General features: G+C 45.3%; 1 protein-coding gene across 2 annotated transcripts in view; it reads right to left on the reverse strand.

Annotated features, from left to right (window-relative positions):
* LOC121540291 (A disintegrin and metalloproteinase with thrombospondin motifs 10-like) overlaps window positions 1–15,644 on the reverse strand; it is a 69,615-nt gene that overhangs the window by 13,682 nt on the left and 40,289 nt on the right. For both annotated transcript variants that reach the window (XM_041849056.2, XM_041849054.2), the window contains exons 17-20: window positions 7,137–7,260; window positions 4,380–4,460; window positions 1,169–1,332; window positions 962–1,088 (exon numbers count right to left, since the gene is read on the reverse strand). In XM_041849056.2, coding sequence (XP_041704990.1) covers window positions 962–1,088; window positions 1,169–1,332; window positions 4,380–4,460; window positions 7,137–7,260 — 496 coding nt within the window. The remainder of the gene's footprint in view (window positions 1–961; window positions 1,089–1,168; window positions 1,333–4,379; window positions 4,461–7,136; window positions 7,261–15,644) is intronic.

A 15,644-nucleotide genomic window follows, 5' to 3' on the forward strand; every position in this document is an offset into this window, starting at 1 on the left:
CACGCATAGCCTAAATTGTATATGTGTGAAAATGTTTTGATTTAGAATGGACCATTATCATGCACCTGCCTCGAAACAGGGGCAGAGGGAAAAATACATGTAATCTATGCACTTAAATAGCGAATAGAGGACGCTTTCCCCGTGGTTCATTTTCATGCCAGCCAGGTAGGCTATACTCCTGTTGTAAAGAGAAGCAATGTGCTTAATATTAGTAAAGTTGAGAAATAAATATAGTAGGCCTAGCCTATAGAAAGCTGATGGGATCCTCCTCTTTTTAATAGAGGCCATCACTCTGTTTTCTCACGCAATTGCATAGCCTATATAAATGTTGCGCAACATGAGCTCATGGGCTCTCATGAAGTGTTTGATTAGATTTTCGATCACATTTGCATTGATGCCAGAGTGATAATAGAGTGCTGAGGACCAGGCAGTTAGCAAGTTTGGTAGGCTACTAATGAACATCAGCAGCATCAGAGCTTGGAGAAGCCTAATTACCGTTATTAAACAGTCACTGTCATGACTAGTGGCAGTAATACAGTCACCGTAACAGTCCTATGTCCACCTAACCAGACTGAGCCTTATAAGGGCACATCGACAGGCTTTTTATTTTATTTTTCACCTTGTCGGCTCCGGGATTCGAACCAGTGATGTTTTGGTTACTGGCCCAACACTCTAACCGCAAGGCTACCTGCAGCTCAAAAATATGAAATTAATATTGGCTAAGAGATTTATCTGCATGAATTTGGCTTTGTGTGTATTTCTAAACCATCAAAATCAAATTTAATCAAAGTTTAATGGTCGAGTACACAGTTTAGCAGATTTTATAGCGGTTGCAGCGAAATGCTTATGTTACTAGCTCCTAATAATGCAGTAAAATCATCAATCAATCATTCAATCAATGAGCAGTGATAGAGCCAGTGTATAGTACAGTAAAATGTATTAGAGCCAGTAGTGGTTGTACCCCCAGCGCAGAGTACAGAGCAGCGGGACCAGGATGTGTAGTGCCAGGCATATCCACTCAGAAGGTTTCTGCTGACTGGAGGGTTGAAGCGGTAGTGGATCCCTGGGTTCTCCTCCCTCACCAGTACCTACACACACACACACACACACGTCACATATGTTGTTACATAGAATGATTAGTATAACACACACACAGCTAGGCCATTACCATGACGATGATGGTCATGTTGGTGGGCCCCAGGGCCTCCAGGGTCTCAGGTTGGTCAGTGGGCCGGCGGTAGTGGAAGGTGGTCCCTGCGATGTCAAACCTACGAGGGGTGTCGATGGTCAGCTTCCCATTGATGAAGAACTGGTCCCCTTTACTCTTCAGCACTGGAGCAGAGAAGAAAGGAGAGCATGTATAGGTCCACACGGAGAAGTGACGTTTTCAATGAAAATCATGGAAGCGGGGAACGGAAGCTATTTTTCCCCATTGAAAGCAGTTCAGCCAAGCCTGATCTCAAGCAATAACGACACACATAGTTTAAAACGATGTTTATAGCTCCCGTCCAAATGTCGTGAATGATATACAGTGGGGGAAAAAAGTATTTAGTCAGCCACCAATTGTGCAAGTTCTCCCACTTAGAAAGATGAGAGAGGCCTGTAATTTTCATCATAGGTACATGTCAACTATGACAGATAAAATGAGGGGAAAAAATCCAGAAAATCACATTGTAGGATTTTTTTATGAATTTATTTGCAAATTATGGTGGAAAATAAGTATTTGGTCAATAACAAAAGTTTCTCAATACTTTTTTATATACCCTTTGTTGGCAATGACACAGGTCAAACATTTTCTGTAAGTATTCACAAGGTTTTCACACACTGTTGCTGGTATTCTGGCCCATTCCTCCATGCAGATCTCCTCTAGAGCAGTGATGTTTTGGGGCTGTCGCTGGGCAACACAGACTTTCAACTCCCTCCAAATATTTTCTATGGGGTTGAGATCTGGAGACTGGCTAGGCCACTCCAGGACCTTGAAATGCTTCTTACGAAGCCACTCCTTCGTTGCCCGGGCAGTGTGTTTGGGATCATTGTCATGCTGAAAGACCCAGCCACGTTTCATCTTCAATGCCCTTGCTGATGGAAGGAGGTTTTCACTCAAAATCTCACGATACATGGCCCCATTCATTCTTTCCTTTACCTGGCACTGCAGGATTTGAGTCCCTGGCGGCGTAGTGTGTTACTGATGGTAGGCTTTGTTACTTTGGACCCAGCTCTCTGCAGGTCATTCACTAGGTCCCCCCGTGTGGTTCTGGGATTTTTGCTCACCGTTCTTGTGATCATTTTGACCCCACGGGGTGAGATCTTGCGTGGAGCCCCAGATCGAGGGAGATTATCAGTGGTCTTGTATGTCTTCCATTTCCTAACAATTGCTCCCACAGTTGATTTCTTCAAACCAAGCTGCTTACCTATTGCAGATTCAGTATTCCCAGCCTGGTGCAGGTCTACAATTTTGTTTCTGGTGTCCTTTGACAGCTCTTTGGTCTTGGCCATAGTGGAGTTTGGAGTGTGACTGTTTGAGGTTGTGGACAGGTGTCTTTTATACTGATAACAAGTTCAAACAGGTGCCATTAATACAGGTAACGAGTGGAGGACAGAGGAGCCTCTTAAAGAAGAAGTTACAGGTCTGTGAGAGCCAGAAATCTTGCTTGTTTGTAGGTGACCAAATACTTATTTTCCACCATAATTTGCAAATAAATTAATGAAAAATCCTACAATGTGATTTTCTGGATTTTTTTTTCTCAATTTGTCTGTCATAGTTGATGTGTACCTATGATGCAAATTACAGGCCTCTCTCATCTTTTTAAGTGGGAGAACTTGCACAATTGGTGGCTGACTAAATACTTTTTTTCCCCACTGTATAGTCATGTCATAGCCACCAGTCAACTCTATTACACTCAAAGTTACTTCAACTTCAACCAGTGAATGCTAGCGATGGCTAGCTATAATAGCTATTCTACCAGTCTGTCTTTATGAGTGTTAGCATGCTAATAGCACACCCTGCACACAGAAATTTGTATTTTTAAGGGGTATGCAGTAGGTTGATAACGATATCGCCATAGTACACTACATGACCAAAAGTATGTGGACACCTGCTAGTCGAACATCTCATTCCAAAATCATGGGCTTTAATATGGAGTCGCCCCCTGTTGGGTGATTAGGCCTGGCTCGCAGTCGGCATTCCAATTTATCCCAAAGGTGTTCGATGTGGTTGAGGTCAGGGCTCTGTGCAGGCCAGTCAAGTTCTTCCACACCGATCTCGACAAACCATTTCTGTTTGGACCTCGCTTTGTCATGCTGAAACAGGAAAGGGCCTTCCCTAAACTGTTGCTAGAAAGTTGGAAGCACAGAATCGCCTATAATGTCATTGTATGCTGTAGCGTACAAGGGGCCTAACCATGAAAAACAGCCCCAGACCATTATTCCTCCTCCACCAAACTTTACAGTTGGCACTATGCATTCGGGCAGGTAGCGTTCTCCTGGCATCGACCAAACCCAGATCCGTCCGTCGGACTGCCAGATGGTGAAGCGTGATTCATCACTCCAGAGAACGCGTTTCCACTGCTCCAGAGTCCAATGGCGGCGAGCTTTACACCACTCCAGCCGACGCTTGGCATTGCGCATGGTGATCTTAGGCTTGTGTGCGGCTGCTCGGCCATGGAAACCCATTTCATGAAGCTCCCGACGAACAGTTCTTGTGCTGACGTTGCTTCCAGAGGCAGTCTGGAGCTCCGCAGTGAGTGCTGCAACCGAGGACAGACGATTTTTACGTGCTATGCGCTTCAGTACTCGGCGGTCCCGTTCTGTGAGCTTGTGTGGCCTACCACTTTGTGTCTGAGCCGTTGTTGCTCCTAGACTTTTCCACTTCACAATAACATCACTTACAGTTGACCGGGGCAGCTCTAGCAGGGCAGAAATTTGATGAACTTACTTGTTAGAAAGGTGGCATCCTATGACGGTGCCACGTTGAAAATCACTGAGCTCTTCAGTAAGGCCATTCTACTGCCAATGTTTATCTATGGAGATTACATGGCTGTGTGCTCGATTTTAAACACCTGTCAGCAATGGGTGTGGCTGAAATAACCGAATCCACTAATTTGAAGGGGTGTCCATATACTTTTGTATATATAGTGTTTGTTGTATCAGACATTTCAAACAACATTCCCAGCTACTGAGAAAACAGTCATGGTATTTAATCTAAGAGACTGAACAATTTGGGCAGGTTGGTATTAGTAAGTTATAATAACAGCATTAATGATGTCACAATGCACTTACCTTTTAATTCCAGTTTTGAGTCTGAATGCACACTAGAGAATACAACATGAGTCATAACAGTATAACACATTGCGTGACACAGAAGAGACATGAACTCTCACCTAGGAAATTGAGGGAGACGTTGAGCTCCTGGATATGAATGAACACTGATCCTTTGGGGATTCTGACCACCTCTTCATAACCTGGGATGGGATCACACACACACCCACACCCACACCCACACACACACACACACACACACACACACACACACACACACACACACACACACACACACACACACACACACACACACACACAAAGAAAGAAGAGAAGAGAAAGGCAAGGTGGAGGTTTTATTCACTGACATACTGGAGGGAGAATGATGTATAAGTAGTGTTTTACTCTGTGGGACTTCAATGGAATAAGCAGAGCCTTTCGGATTCCAACCAAATTCCTGGGCAACGTTCAGCTGCTAGAGTACAGTAACCATGTTTGAGGCCAGGCTGTGCTGTCCAGCCAGCCACCACAGTCCTGTAAAAAACAGAATAAATAATTTAATAATCCATTCCAATGGTGCGACTGCTGAGGAAAGAAGAGGCGTGGCTTTTGACCTCTCTCTGGAGTAGCAGTCGGCGCTGTGAGTAATTTCAGTAACCCAGCTCTGTACTTGCGGTTCCTGGCGGCTGGAGAGGGAGAGGTTTTTCTGTTAACAATCAGGGGCCTGTGCGGTAAACAGAGAGCCGAAGAGCAATAAACCCCCAGCCCTCAACCCCTGAGTAACCCTCCACCACTGCCAGAGTTACAGACTGGACAGACTGCAATGAGAGAGAGAGAGAGAGAGAGAGAGATATGGGGGGTTTGAGCGATGAAGAGAGGGTAGACTAGACAGATGAAGAGAAAACCTAGAAAGATAGATGAGAGAGAGCAGCTGACAGAGAGATGGAGGAGGTGATAACTCAGGTGAGAATGCAGACACCAGATGGGAGTAGTAAGGTTGCAGAGGCACAGGAGAATATGGCACCATCATCACTCTTAGGTGTAAATCACTAGATAGAACAACCTGCCCAGAACACCAGACCATCTGCTGTACTGCTTGGTTAGTGCCTGACAACAAACCCTATTTAAACCCTCCTGGGAGTAAGGATTGGTCTGCGCCTCAGAGACCTAAAAAAAACCTGTAGACATGACTGAGCGCTCTGTGGCTCATAAATCAGCCAGGACCCAGAATAGACCCGTCAGGCAGTCGGGCAGGCTGTAGGCCCAGGCTGAGACGGCCACTGTGGTCCCAGCCACTGAGCCGCAGCCACCTCAGTAGGGTGTGTCCACTCTGAGGGTTCCAGAGGGGGGAGGTAGAGTGGTGGAGGGAGGAGAGCTGTTGCTGTCGTGGAAGGAGAGGGCCTAGAATAGACCTGTCCGGCTCCGCAGGCGCAGGGCTACCACAACCCACACTGGCTGAACTTCACCTAAAACTGTCTGCCACGTGCCCGCCTGCCCCCCGAACGGGAGCAGGAAAAACCCAACTCACCCCCTCCCTCTCTCCCCGCAGCCTTCCCCCCCAGCGGAAAAGAGAGCTCATGGTCTCCTTATTATAAGAGCGTATTGAGAAGGCATTAGGGTTAGTGCAGTATCATGTCTGACCCACGGCTCTATAATTGGACAGAGGACCACAAGCCTTCCAACCGTCACTATGATGGAATGATGGAACTGAGACTTCGGGAGTTTCTCTTGATCAGAACTGAGCAGTTATAGGCTGAGCCTGCCTCAAGCCATCGACAACTGCTTGGTTTTCTTGGAGACGGGGATGGCTAATTCTGTGTCAACTGTGGGCCTGGCTGGGCTGTATCAGTTTTCCCCTGACATGCTTCCACAGAATTCATCATGAACCATTAATCAAGGCCAAAGTGTTTAGACTGGAATAGGTACCGGAATAAAAGGTCATTCTGCACCTTCAGGAGGGGGGGGGGGGTTGGCAGGGCAAGGCACGTGTACTGTAGATATTCACCAGTAACTCAAAATGATTAACTGCTACAGTATGTAGCTCATGAAACTAGAGAGCTCGCATGTGAACAGATAATTATACATTACTTTCAGAATGTCTGAGGACTCCTAACTCACATTGCACGGCAGTAGTCCAACACATATTTAGCTTGTGTCAGAATCCAAATGCATGCACACATTGTTAGAATTTCCATAAAACAATTAGGTTGCATAATCTCTCTCGTGGATGCCTCAAACGTAACTACATCTCATTCTCAGAACGTCGCTGGAGCTCCCTGGTCCAAAACACAGTTCCTTTCTTCTTTGACGTTTTATTTGTGTTGTTCATTTCAATTCCCCAGTCTAATTGAGAGGTACAGTATGTGCTATTTGCCTGTTCTAGAAGTGGTGTTGGAGGGAGCGGAGAGTGCGAGGACAGAGAAACGCAGCAATCAGGGTCTTAAAACTGCATTGTTGGTTAAGGGCTTGTAAGTAAGCATTTCACGGTAAGGTCTACACCTGTTGTATTCGGCACATGTGACAAATAAAAGTTGATTTGATTTGATTTAAAAAGAGAGACGTGTCCTGCTACCAAGGCTTGGAACAGAACAGTCCCCCCAGTGCATTTCTGTCCTGCCCTGCCTGAGAGAGGGGCCCACCACCACCCCCCAGCCCTGGGCTCTCTGAACCCCCCACTCCTCAGCCCACAACCCCCCTACTCAGAGAGTTATTGATATCTCCTACCGCTGCACTACCACTACTGTAACTGTACCCACATACTGTACTGTTTGCTGGGGTTTATAGTGTAACTCTAACTGTTGAGACCACCATAGTGCAGTAAGCTTTCTTCCTAGCAGTATTGTGGTGAAGGGACTCCTGCTCTGTATTCCACACCGTACCTCCTTCAGGCAGGGAGTCATTGAAGAGGCCCTCGATGGCCTCACAGCTGCTCCCGTCACCCCCGCAGATCCGGCAGCGGTCCTCCCGCACATCCGAGCCCAGGATCCGGTCACAGCCCACGTGCTGCAGGCAGACAGGCAGGGGACACAGGTCACAGGGAGCAGGCAGAAGGAAAACAGAGGGACATAGACACAACCACTAGCCTCTATAGAGAGAATAGCACACAGCACATAGTACTTTCAGCATCAGAAGTGAGGCTGATTGCAATGTTTCCCAGGTGCCTAATTAAAACACTGACACCACAGGATGCCAGGAAACTTTCCGAAAACACAACCTGTACTGCCAACAGTCGGTTCAAGCCAACGTAAACACAAATGTTGGTCTAAATTCACTCTTGCACTGTACAGTAACTCTAACATGTGAATGGATGGATAGAGCAACCCTGGGGCACTTCAAACCCTATTGACCCAGGCAGGTCTTAGTTCCATTAACTACCAATGTGGAAGCCATTTCCCCTTAGTAATGGGAGGACAGACACTTGTTCCAGGCCGGGCCCCGGCCCTTCAGACTGCTAGACTCTGGGCTCCGGGACACGTCCCCTGGTGAGCCTCGGCCAGGCCAGGCAGCCTGCTTCAGCCTGCGCATGTGTTCTTTGAGCCACCACTAAACGCCATGTGTTTCCAAGCCCACATCTCTCTCTCGCTGTTCCCTCTCAGTGTCCGCTCCATCTCCCTCTCTTGCCTCAAATCAAACCCTTACTCTCCGGATCCTGCAAACAATACTTAAATTTTTCTCCTCACTGTTTTCGTATTTTTATATGCACCATAAATATAAGAGAGAGACGGGAGAAGAGAGGGGAGATGGGAGGATTGGGAAAGAAATGGGGAGATATATATATAATAAACTGTGAGAAATAATGAGAGAAAGAGAGTATGATGCATAGTCACTTTACCCCTACCTACATGTACAAATTACTTCGACTAACCTGTACCGCCGAACATTGACTCGGTACCGGTACCACCTGTTTATAGCCTCATTATTGTTATTTTGTTGTGTTACTTTTTTTTAATTTTTTACTTTTGTTTATTTAGTAAACATTTTCTTAACTCTATTTCTTGAACTGCATGGTTGGTTAAGGGCTTGTACGTAAGCATTTCACGGTAAGGTCTACACCTGTTGTATTCGGCGCATGTGACAAATAAAATGTGATTTGATAGGGAAAGAAACAGAGTGCTGGAAAAAGAGCCAGATAAAGAGAGAGATGAGAACGCCAGAATGAGAGAGAGAGAGAGAGAGAGAGAGAGAGAGAGAGAGAGAGAGAGAGAGAGAGAGAGAGAGAGAGAGAGAGAGAGAGCAACAGAGCAACAGAGGGAGATAGAGGGAGAGGGGCCAGCGGCTGCTGTGAATGTGTGTAGCAGCCAGCAGTGCAGACAGCTGAGCTGGAGGGTCACTGAGTTCCTGCTGCACACAGAACAGAACGGAGCAGAACAGAGGAGAGGAGAGGAGAAGAGAGAACAGAGCTGAGCTGTTGATAGGCAGGCTTCTCTCTGAGTCTGGACGAGCCCAGAGACTCCCACTCCCAACCCCTCCATGTGCCCAGGCCCTGAGACTGCTCCAAACAAAGCACAAGAGAGCAGAGTGATGGACGTTCAACTGCCTAATGAAATCCAGCTCTGCTCCACATAGCTGCAGGAAACCACAAAACAACAATTGAGATGTTTTGTGGTTTGGTGTCATTCACTGCAGCGAGTGTATCTTGTTTTTTCCTCCTCCCCTCCCGGCCCAAAGCCACTCCGCTTCTTGATAGGCTCTGAAGCCATCCAAAAACAACAGGACGGGGGAATAATTGGCATTATTTGGGTGAGCAATGAGCACTACCATCTGAAAGGGAATACTACTTCAGGGTAGATCCATTTGAATTCAATCACTTTTTGACAGCATCCCTTTTGATTTAAACAAAACTTTCCATACATGTTTGCCCATGGAGGAAGTGGTCAGAAAGGGACTTTTTGGACCCGAATGCCAAAACATTCAGGAGATAAAGGTGCTCAAAGTTCATCCATTTTGCATACCCCACCCTACCATGAGACATCCATGTCTTCAGCACTGGAGAAGATAATCGGTTGAGTTTGATATAATTTAAAAGCTTACAAACAGTGTTGTCAAACTATTTTATTATTTATTGAAAAACATTTAAAAAAACTTTTACCTTTAACGTCAATTATTTAATGTGACGTTAAACTCCGATTTTTTTTCATTTTGCATATGCTGTAGCTTAAACCCTATTTCACATCATCTGAGTTTTTGTGTTGTGCCTGCCATCGGTTGAGACACAACATGCTCTTGAATACAGGGTGGGTGTCATTTCAATCATAGAAATAGAATTCATAGAATGGACCTATCCCTTCAGACCACAATGGTACACCATTTGAAATGTGAATTTTAACTTCTAATTACTACCACAAAGATGACGGCTGGTCTACCTAGCATCGAATGTCAACTTAAATGGTAATGTCTATTCTATTATCTATATTTCTATTTCAATAGGTTCCTATGGATAGACAGTACAATTTAAAACAACAGATATTCCCATTCAAGTCAAGATTCTCTGATGTATGGAACTCCAGCCATCTTTGTCGTACCATTTGAACATTGACATTTCAATTTGATTCCCGTTTTAGTACATTTATTTAGTGTACCCTGCACGCACAACACATGGAATTCCTGGTCTCTGGCAGTATTTGGAACTGCTGATCTGCAGTCAACGCCAAGTTCATCTCAGCCTATGCTGCCCTTCAGTCCCTAGACCTTTTGTCCCTGATGGAGACATGGATCAACCTAGAGAACACTGCTACTCCAGCTGCTCTTTCTTCATCTGACTAGAGCATCTGGTCATGCACAGGGCTACTCATTTCTCCCTCACTCACTTGTCCATCTCCTCATTTGAATTCCATGCTGTCACTAGGGCTGTTGTGGTGACCGTATTACCGCCACACCAGCAGTCATGAGTCATGACTGCAGTAAAATTCTACATGACCGTTGAGTCACGGTAATCTCCTCTTATACACTCAGGACATGCGTTGGTAGTATCCAACTCGCTAATGGCCTGGTACTCAGGGCTCTATCGTCCTTCTAACCACTCTGACATCGATGCAATCGAAAATCACATCAAAAGAGTATTGTGCTTTTAAACCTCATCTCACTGTGATTGATCAATCTGAAGAAAGAAGTTCAACAACAGGTTGAAACTGAGTGGAAAACATGGTCATTGTGGATGTTGTTTGAAAGCCTAACAACGAAATGGCCAGCGCTTTCTAAGGTGATGGTTAATTAAAAACATCCATACAAATTAGAGCTTATACATATGCATAGGCCTATATGAGTCCAAGTCTGAAAAAACCCTGAATTAAAATACTGCATATTACGCACCACAGAAAAACATACATAAAAAACGGATTTAAGATGTCTTTAATTAAACACATTATAGTAATTGTCTTTGAGTGTGGACTGTATTATTATGCATACTGGATGGACTGGTTACCTTCTGCTACACTCCAAAGTTTCTATTCATGAGTCTGGGAGAGAACTTATAGGGCTAGGCAATGCTGTTGGTTCATTGATTGTGCAGGGCGGCTGACAGAGTTAGCCTACAACAGTGAATTTGTATTTGATTTTGAATAGCCTAGTAATAGGGCATTTTTTATATTTTCATAATTAATAGGCTGACACATTACCTTTAGCTACAGAATATCTCACCACCGTGCGTTTCCATCTCTTCCTCTTTCTCCTTCATTACTTTCTCCAGCACGCAGAGAGAGGAGCTGTCAACAGTTTAATGAAATATGTTTCGTTGTGAAAACATGTTACTTTCGATGTTCCCGAACAGATTTGACTTGGTTTCCCAAATTAAGCACTTGGTAGCTGCAGGAACAGGGTTGGGGAGCCCATGGCACACAGGGTGGAATATCACCTGTCACACATCGAGAGGCTGGCTGCATGCTCCTCAAACAGTGGTTGATGCATGGAGTGAAATAACCAGACCGGAGTAGCCTACCTGAACTAACAGGCGGATGACATGTCTTTTTTTCTCCTGCCCCTGTTCCTGCCCATTTGATAATGGGCCATTCTAAATCCAAACTAATTTAACATATTAGTAAAGACAATATTACATTGAGAATAGTCTGATGGGTGATAATATGGTCACTTGATGACAGAACAGTGTGTGCTGCCTGAGGCAAGGAACAGAGCGAAAGCTTTTTTTGCGACTTTCTCAAATCATCAATAGCCTATAGTCGCATCATGCAGCCCATATATGTTTTGATTTCTAAGATATTCTAAGGTTTGTATCATTAACAACTAAAGTTGCCAAATAACTCAAAATCTAGCGTAGCCGGTAGGACCTGCTTCAAATTATCACTTTTGCGCTCAACATTCATTCAACCTTCATATGTGCACTCGCTCCATAATGGGAAAAAATCCTTTCTATTTTATTCAGCTAAGTTCAATTATATTCTTCTTACTATAAAATAATTTAATATAAAATAATGACACAGGACTTATAGGCATATCTTGTCTGCTAAATGAACAAGCCTACAGCCTATTGTTAAAATGTAAATGTTCCAAAGGCACGCATCAGCAGCTTGTATGTGTGGAGGCCTGGAGATGCTAAACGTGTTTATGTTTACTAACGGTCAATTACCATGAGCCCGGCAGTCTTTTGCATGACAATAACCAGCTGACAAAATGTAATGACCGCCACAGCCCTAGCTGTCACTGTCATTTGTCCACTCAAGCTTAACATTGCTGTCATCTATCGCCCACCAGGTGCCCTAAGAGAGTTCCTCAATGAGCTTGAGACCTTGATAATCTCATTTCCTGACAATGGCTCACTGCTCTTCGTACTGGGCGACTTCAACCTCCCGACATATGCCTTTGATTAATTTCTTTCCAACTCTTTCTTTCCCCTCCTTGCCTCTTTTGACTTCACCCTTTCTCAGTCTCGTCCCACTCACAAGGCAGGCAATACGCTTGACCTCATCTTTACTAGAGGCTGTTCTTTGACTAATCTCACGGAAACCCACCTCCAGGTCTCTGATCACTACTTTGTTTCCTTTTCTGTCTCCCTCTCCTCCAACCACTCAGCCCCTACTGAAATGGTCATGTGCAATCGTCGCTACTCAACTACTTTTCTCCTTCCCCGCTTCTGACACCCAGGTGGCGACACGCATCTCTGCGTGCCTGGCAGATATCTCAGCTTGGATGTCAGCCCACCACTTCAAGCTCAACCTCGACAAGACAGAGCTGCTCTTTCTCCTGGGGAAGGCCTGCCCGCTCCAAGACCTCTCCATCATGGTTGACAACTCCACGGTGTCACCCTCCCAGAGTGCAAAGAACCTTGGCGTGACCCTGGACAACATCCTTCTGTTCTCTGCAAACATCAAAGCAGTGACTCGCTCCTGCAGGTTCATGCTTGTGATGTCCCTCCCACTCTGTCTGCTGGGATCTCCTGTTTGGTAGTCTGCTTGTTGCAGGAGACCAGTGGACAGAGCTGGGAGGATCGTCAGCTGATGTGGCACACCTGGGCAGGTTTGGCCTGCAGGCTATAAAGGGTGGCAACATCAGCCAACACTCTCTCTCTTCCCTGACTGGCAGGCTGGCTTCCACCACCTTTTGGATTTCTGGTGTGTTTTCACCATACAACACGGTAAATGGAAAGTTATCCTGTGCTGTTGTCTGATACGCCCTCTCGTACTCATCTTATTGAGCATGATGTTGATGTTGGAGATGCTTAGCCAATAAGGCAGCGCTTCTACCGTGTTTTCCTGACAGGCGCAAGCACTTAGACGCAGAAATCAAGTACATGTTGGATAACGATATTGCTGAACATTCTTGTTCCAGTTGGGCTTCCCCTTGTCTGTCAAGAAGCCTGATGCATCTTTTAGGCCATGCACAGACTATCTTAAAGTTAACAACATTACGAAGCCTGATTCCTTTCCTCTTTCTTGTATGGAGGATTGTGTTGATCAAGTGGGTTCTGTAAAATGTGAGCAAATTTGATCTTCTAAAAGGGTACTGGCAGGTCCCCTTGTCTCCTAGAGCAAGGGAGATTTGTGCTTTCATCACAACTTCTGGACTGTATTATTTTACAGTTATGCCTTTTGGTTTGCATAATGCACCTGCAACATTTCAGCGCCTCATGAACATTGTTTTCTCTGGTCTGGACGGATGTGCGGTGTACTTGGATGACGTGGTCATTTATAGTGACACCTGGTCTCAGCATGTGCAACCTATACAAGCACTGTTTGATAGGTTGGCTTAGGCACGTTTGCTAAGGCAACGGTCACTTATCTGGGCAAAGTGGTTGGTCAGGGTGTGGTTTGCCCAGTACATAACAAAGTTGAAGCTGTTGAGCAGTGTCTGCCGCCCATGACTAAGAAGGAGCTTATGCGCTTTCATCGGTATGGTTGGTTATTTTCGAAGCGTCTGTAAGAACGTCTCCTCAGTGGTAGCACCCCTGATCGACTTGCTTAAGGCTCAGGTGAAGTATATTTGGTCGGACAGATGTCAGCTGCGTTTGAGAATGTAAAGAAACTTGTGTTCTTCGCCAGTGCTTGTTGCCCCTTGTTTGAATGATCCGTTCATACTCCATGTAGAGGCTAGTAATGTAGGTGTTGGCGCTGTTCTGTTGCAGGCAGATGTCCAAGGGGGTGGACCATCTAATTAGTTACTTCTCTAAGAAGTTTAACTCGTACCAGCTCAATTATTCTGTGGTAGAGAAGGAAGAGATTGCGCTTCTTTGGGCTCTCCAACATTTTGATGTGTATGTTGGTACAGGTGGCACCTCTCTCGTGGTGTATACAGATCATAATCCCCTGACGTTTCTGCGGTCCTTGCAGAACCCTAATCAGAGGCTTAAGTGGTGGGCGCTGTTTTTGCAGCCATACAATTTGGACAGCCGCCATATTAAGAAAATGCCTTGTCCCGCGCCCTCATGCCATAGTTTTTTGTTATTGTTTTAGATAACTTGCCTGTCCTCTCCTGTCTCCCTCTTGCTTCCCTGGTTCTGTCTCTCTTTCTCTCCCTCTTAAAATGCTTCTTAGGATCCGAGGTTGCTGAGGTGGGAGAGGGATTTTTTTGTTGATTCTGTTTTGTTTTGTTTTGTTTTTGTTTCAGGTTTGTGGTGTAACCCCATTCTTAGGGGGGGGGGGTTACGTCCCTCCCACTCTGTCTGCTGGGATCTCCTGTTTGGTAGTCTGTTGTTGCAGGAGACCAGTGGGCAGAGCTGGGAGGATCGTCAGCTGATGTGCTACACCTGGGCAGGCTTGGCTTGCAGGCTATAAAGGGTGGCCACATCAGCCAACACTCTCTGTCTTCCCTGACTGGCAGGCTGGCTTCCACCCTCTCCACTCATTCATACACTACTGATCCTACAGACGTCCACAGCTTACGTTACGTTTTTGTATTTATTATTATTTAGTTTAATAAAAGTATTCCTTTTTACATTTAAGTCATGCGTGGTCTCCCTTTGTTGTTACGAACTATGAGCCAGGTCGTAACAATGCTCTACAACACCCGCAGAGTACAACCCTACCTCACACAGGAAGCGGCGCAGGTCCTAATCCAGGCACTTGTCATCTCCCGTCTGAACTACTGCAACTCGCTGTTGGCTGAGCTCCCTGCTTGTGCCATCAAACCCCTGCAACTTATCTTGAACGCTGCAGCCCGCCAGGTGTTCAACCTTCCCAAATTCTCCCATGTCACCCCGCTCCTCCGCACACTCCACTGGCTTCCAGTCAAAGCTCGCATCCACTACAAGACCGTAGTACTTGCCTACGGATAGGGCTGTTACGGTGACCGTATTACTGCCCTACCAGCGGTCACGAGTCATAACCGCAGTCAAATTCTCTTTGAGAAAACAGAGTTTTGATGGCCACTATTAAAAACAGGAGGATCCATTCAGCTTTCTATAGACTAGGCCTACTATATTTATTTCTCAACTTTCCTAATATTAAGCACATTGCTTTGCTTTACAACATGAGTAGCCTACCTGGCTGGCATGAAAATGAACCGCGGGAAAAGCATCCTCCATTCGCTATTAAAATGCATAGGTTGATATGTATGTTTCGACAGCTGCATGATAATGGTCCAATCAAAACTAATTTCACACATACAGTACCAGTCAAAAGTTTGGACACACCTACTCATTCAAGGGTTTTTCTTTATTTGTACTATTTTCTACATTGTATAATAATAGTGAAGACATCAAAACTATGAATTAACACATATGGAATCATGTAGTAACCAAAAAAGTGTTAAACAAATCAAAATATATTTTCTATTTGAGATTCTTCAAATAGCCACCCTTTGCCTTTATGACAGCTTTACACACTCTTGACATTCTCTCAACTAGCTTCACCTGGAATGCTTGTCCAACAGTCTTGAAGGAGTTCCCACATATGCTGAGCACTTGTTGGCTGCTTTTCCTTCACTCTGCCGTCCGACTCATC

Source organism: Coregonus clupeaformis, chromosome 26 (assembly GCF_020615455.1).
Source record: "Coregonus clupeaformis isolate EN_2021a chromosome 26, ASM2061545v1, whole genome shotgun sequence".
Lineage (NCBI taxonomy): Eukaryota > Metazoa > Chordata > Actinopteri > Salmoniformes > Salmonidae > Coregonus > Coregonus clupeaformis.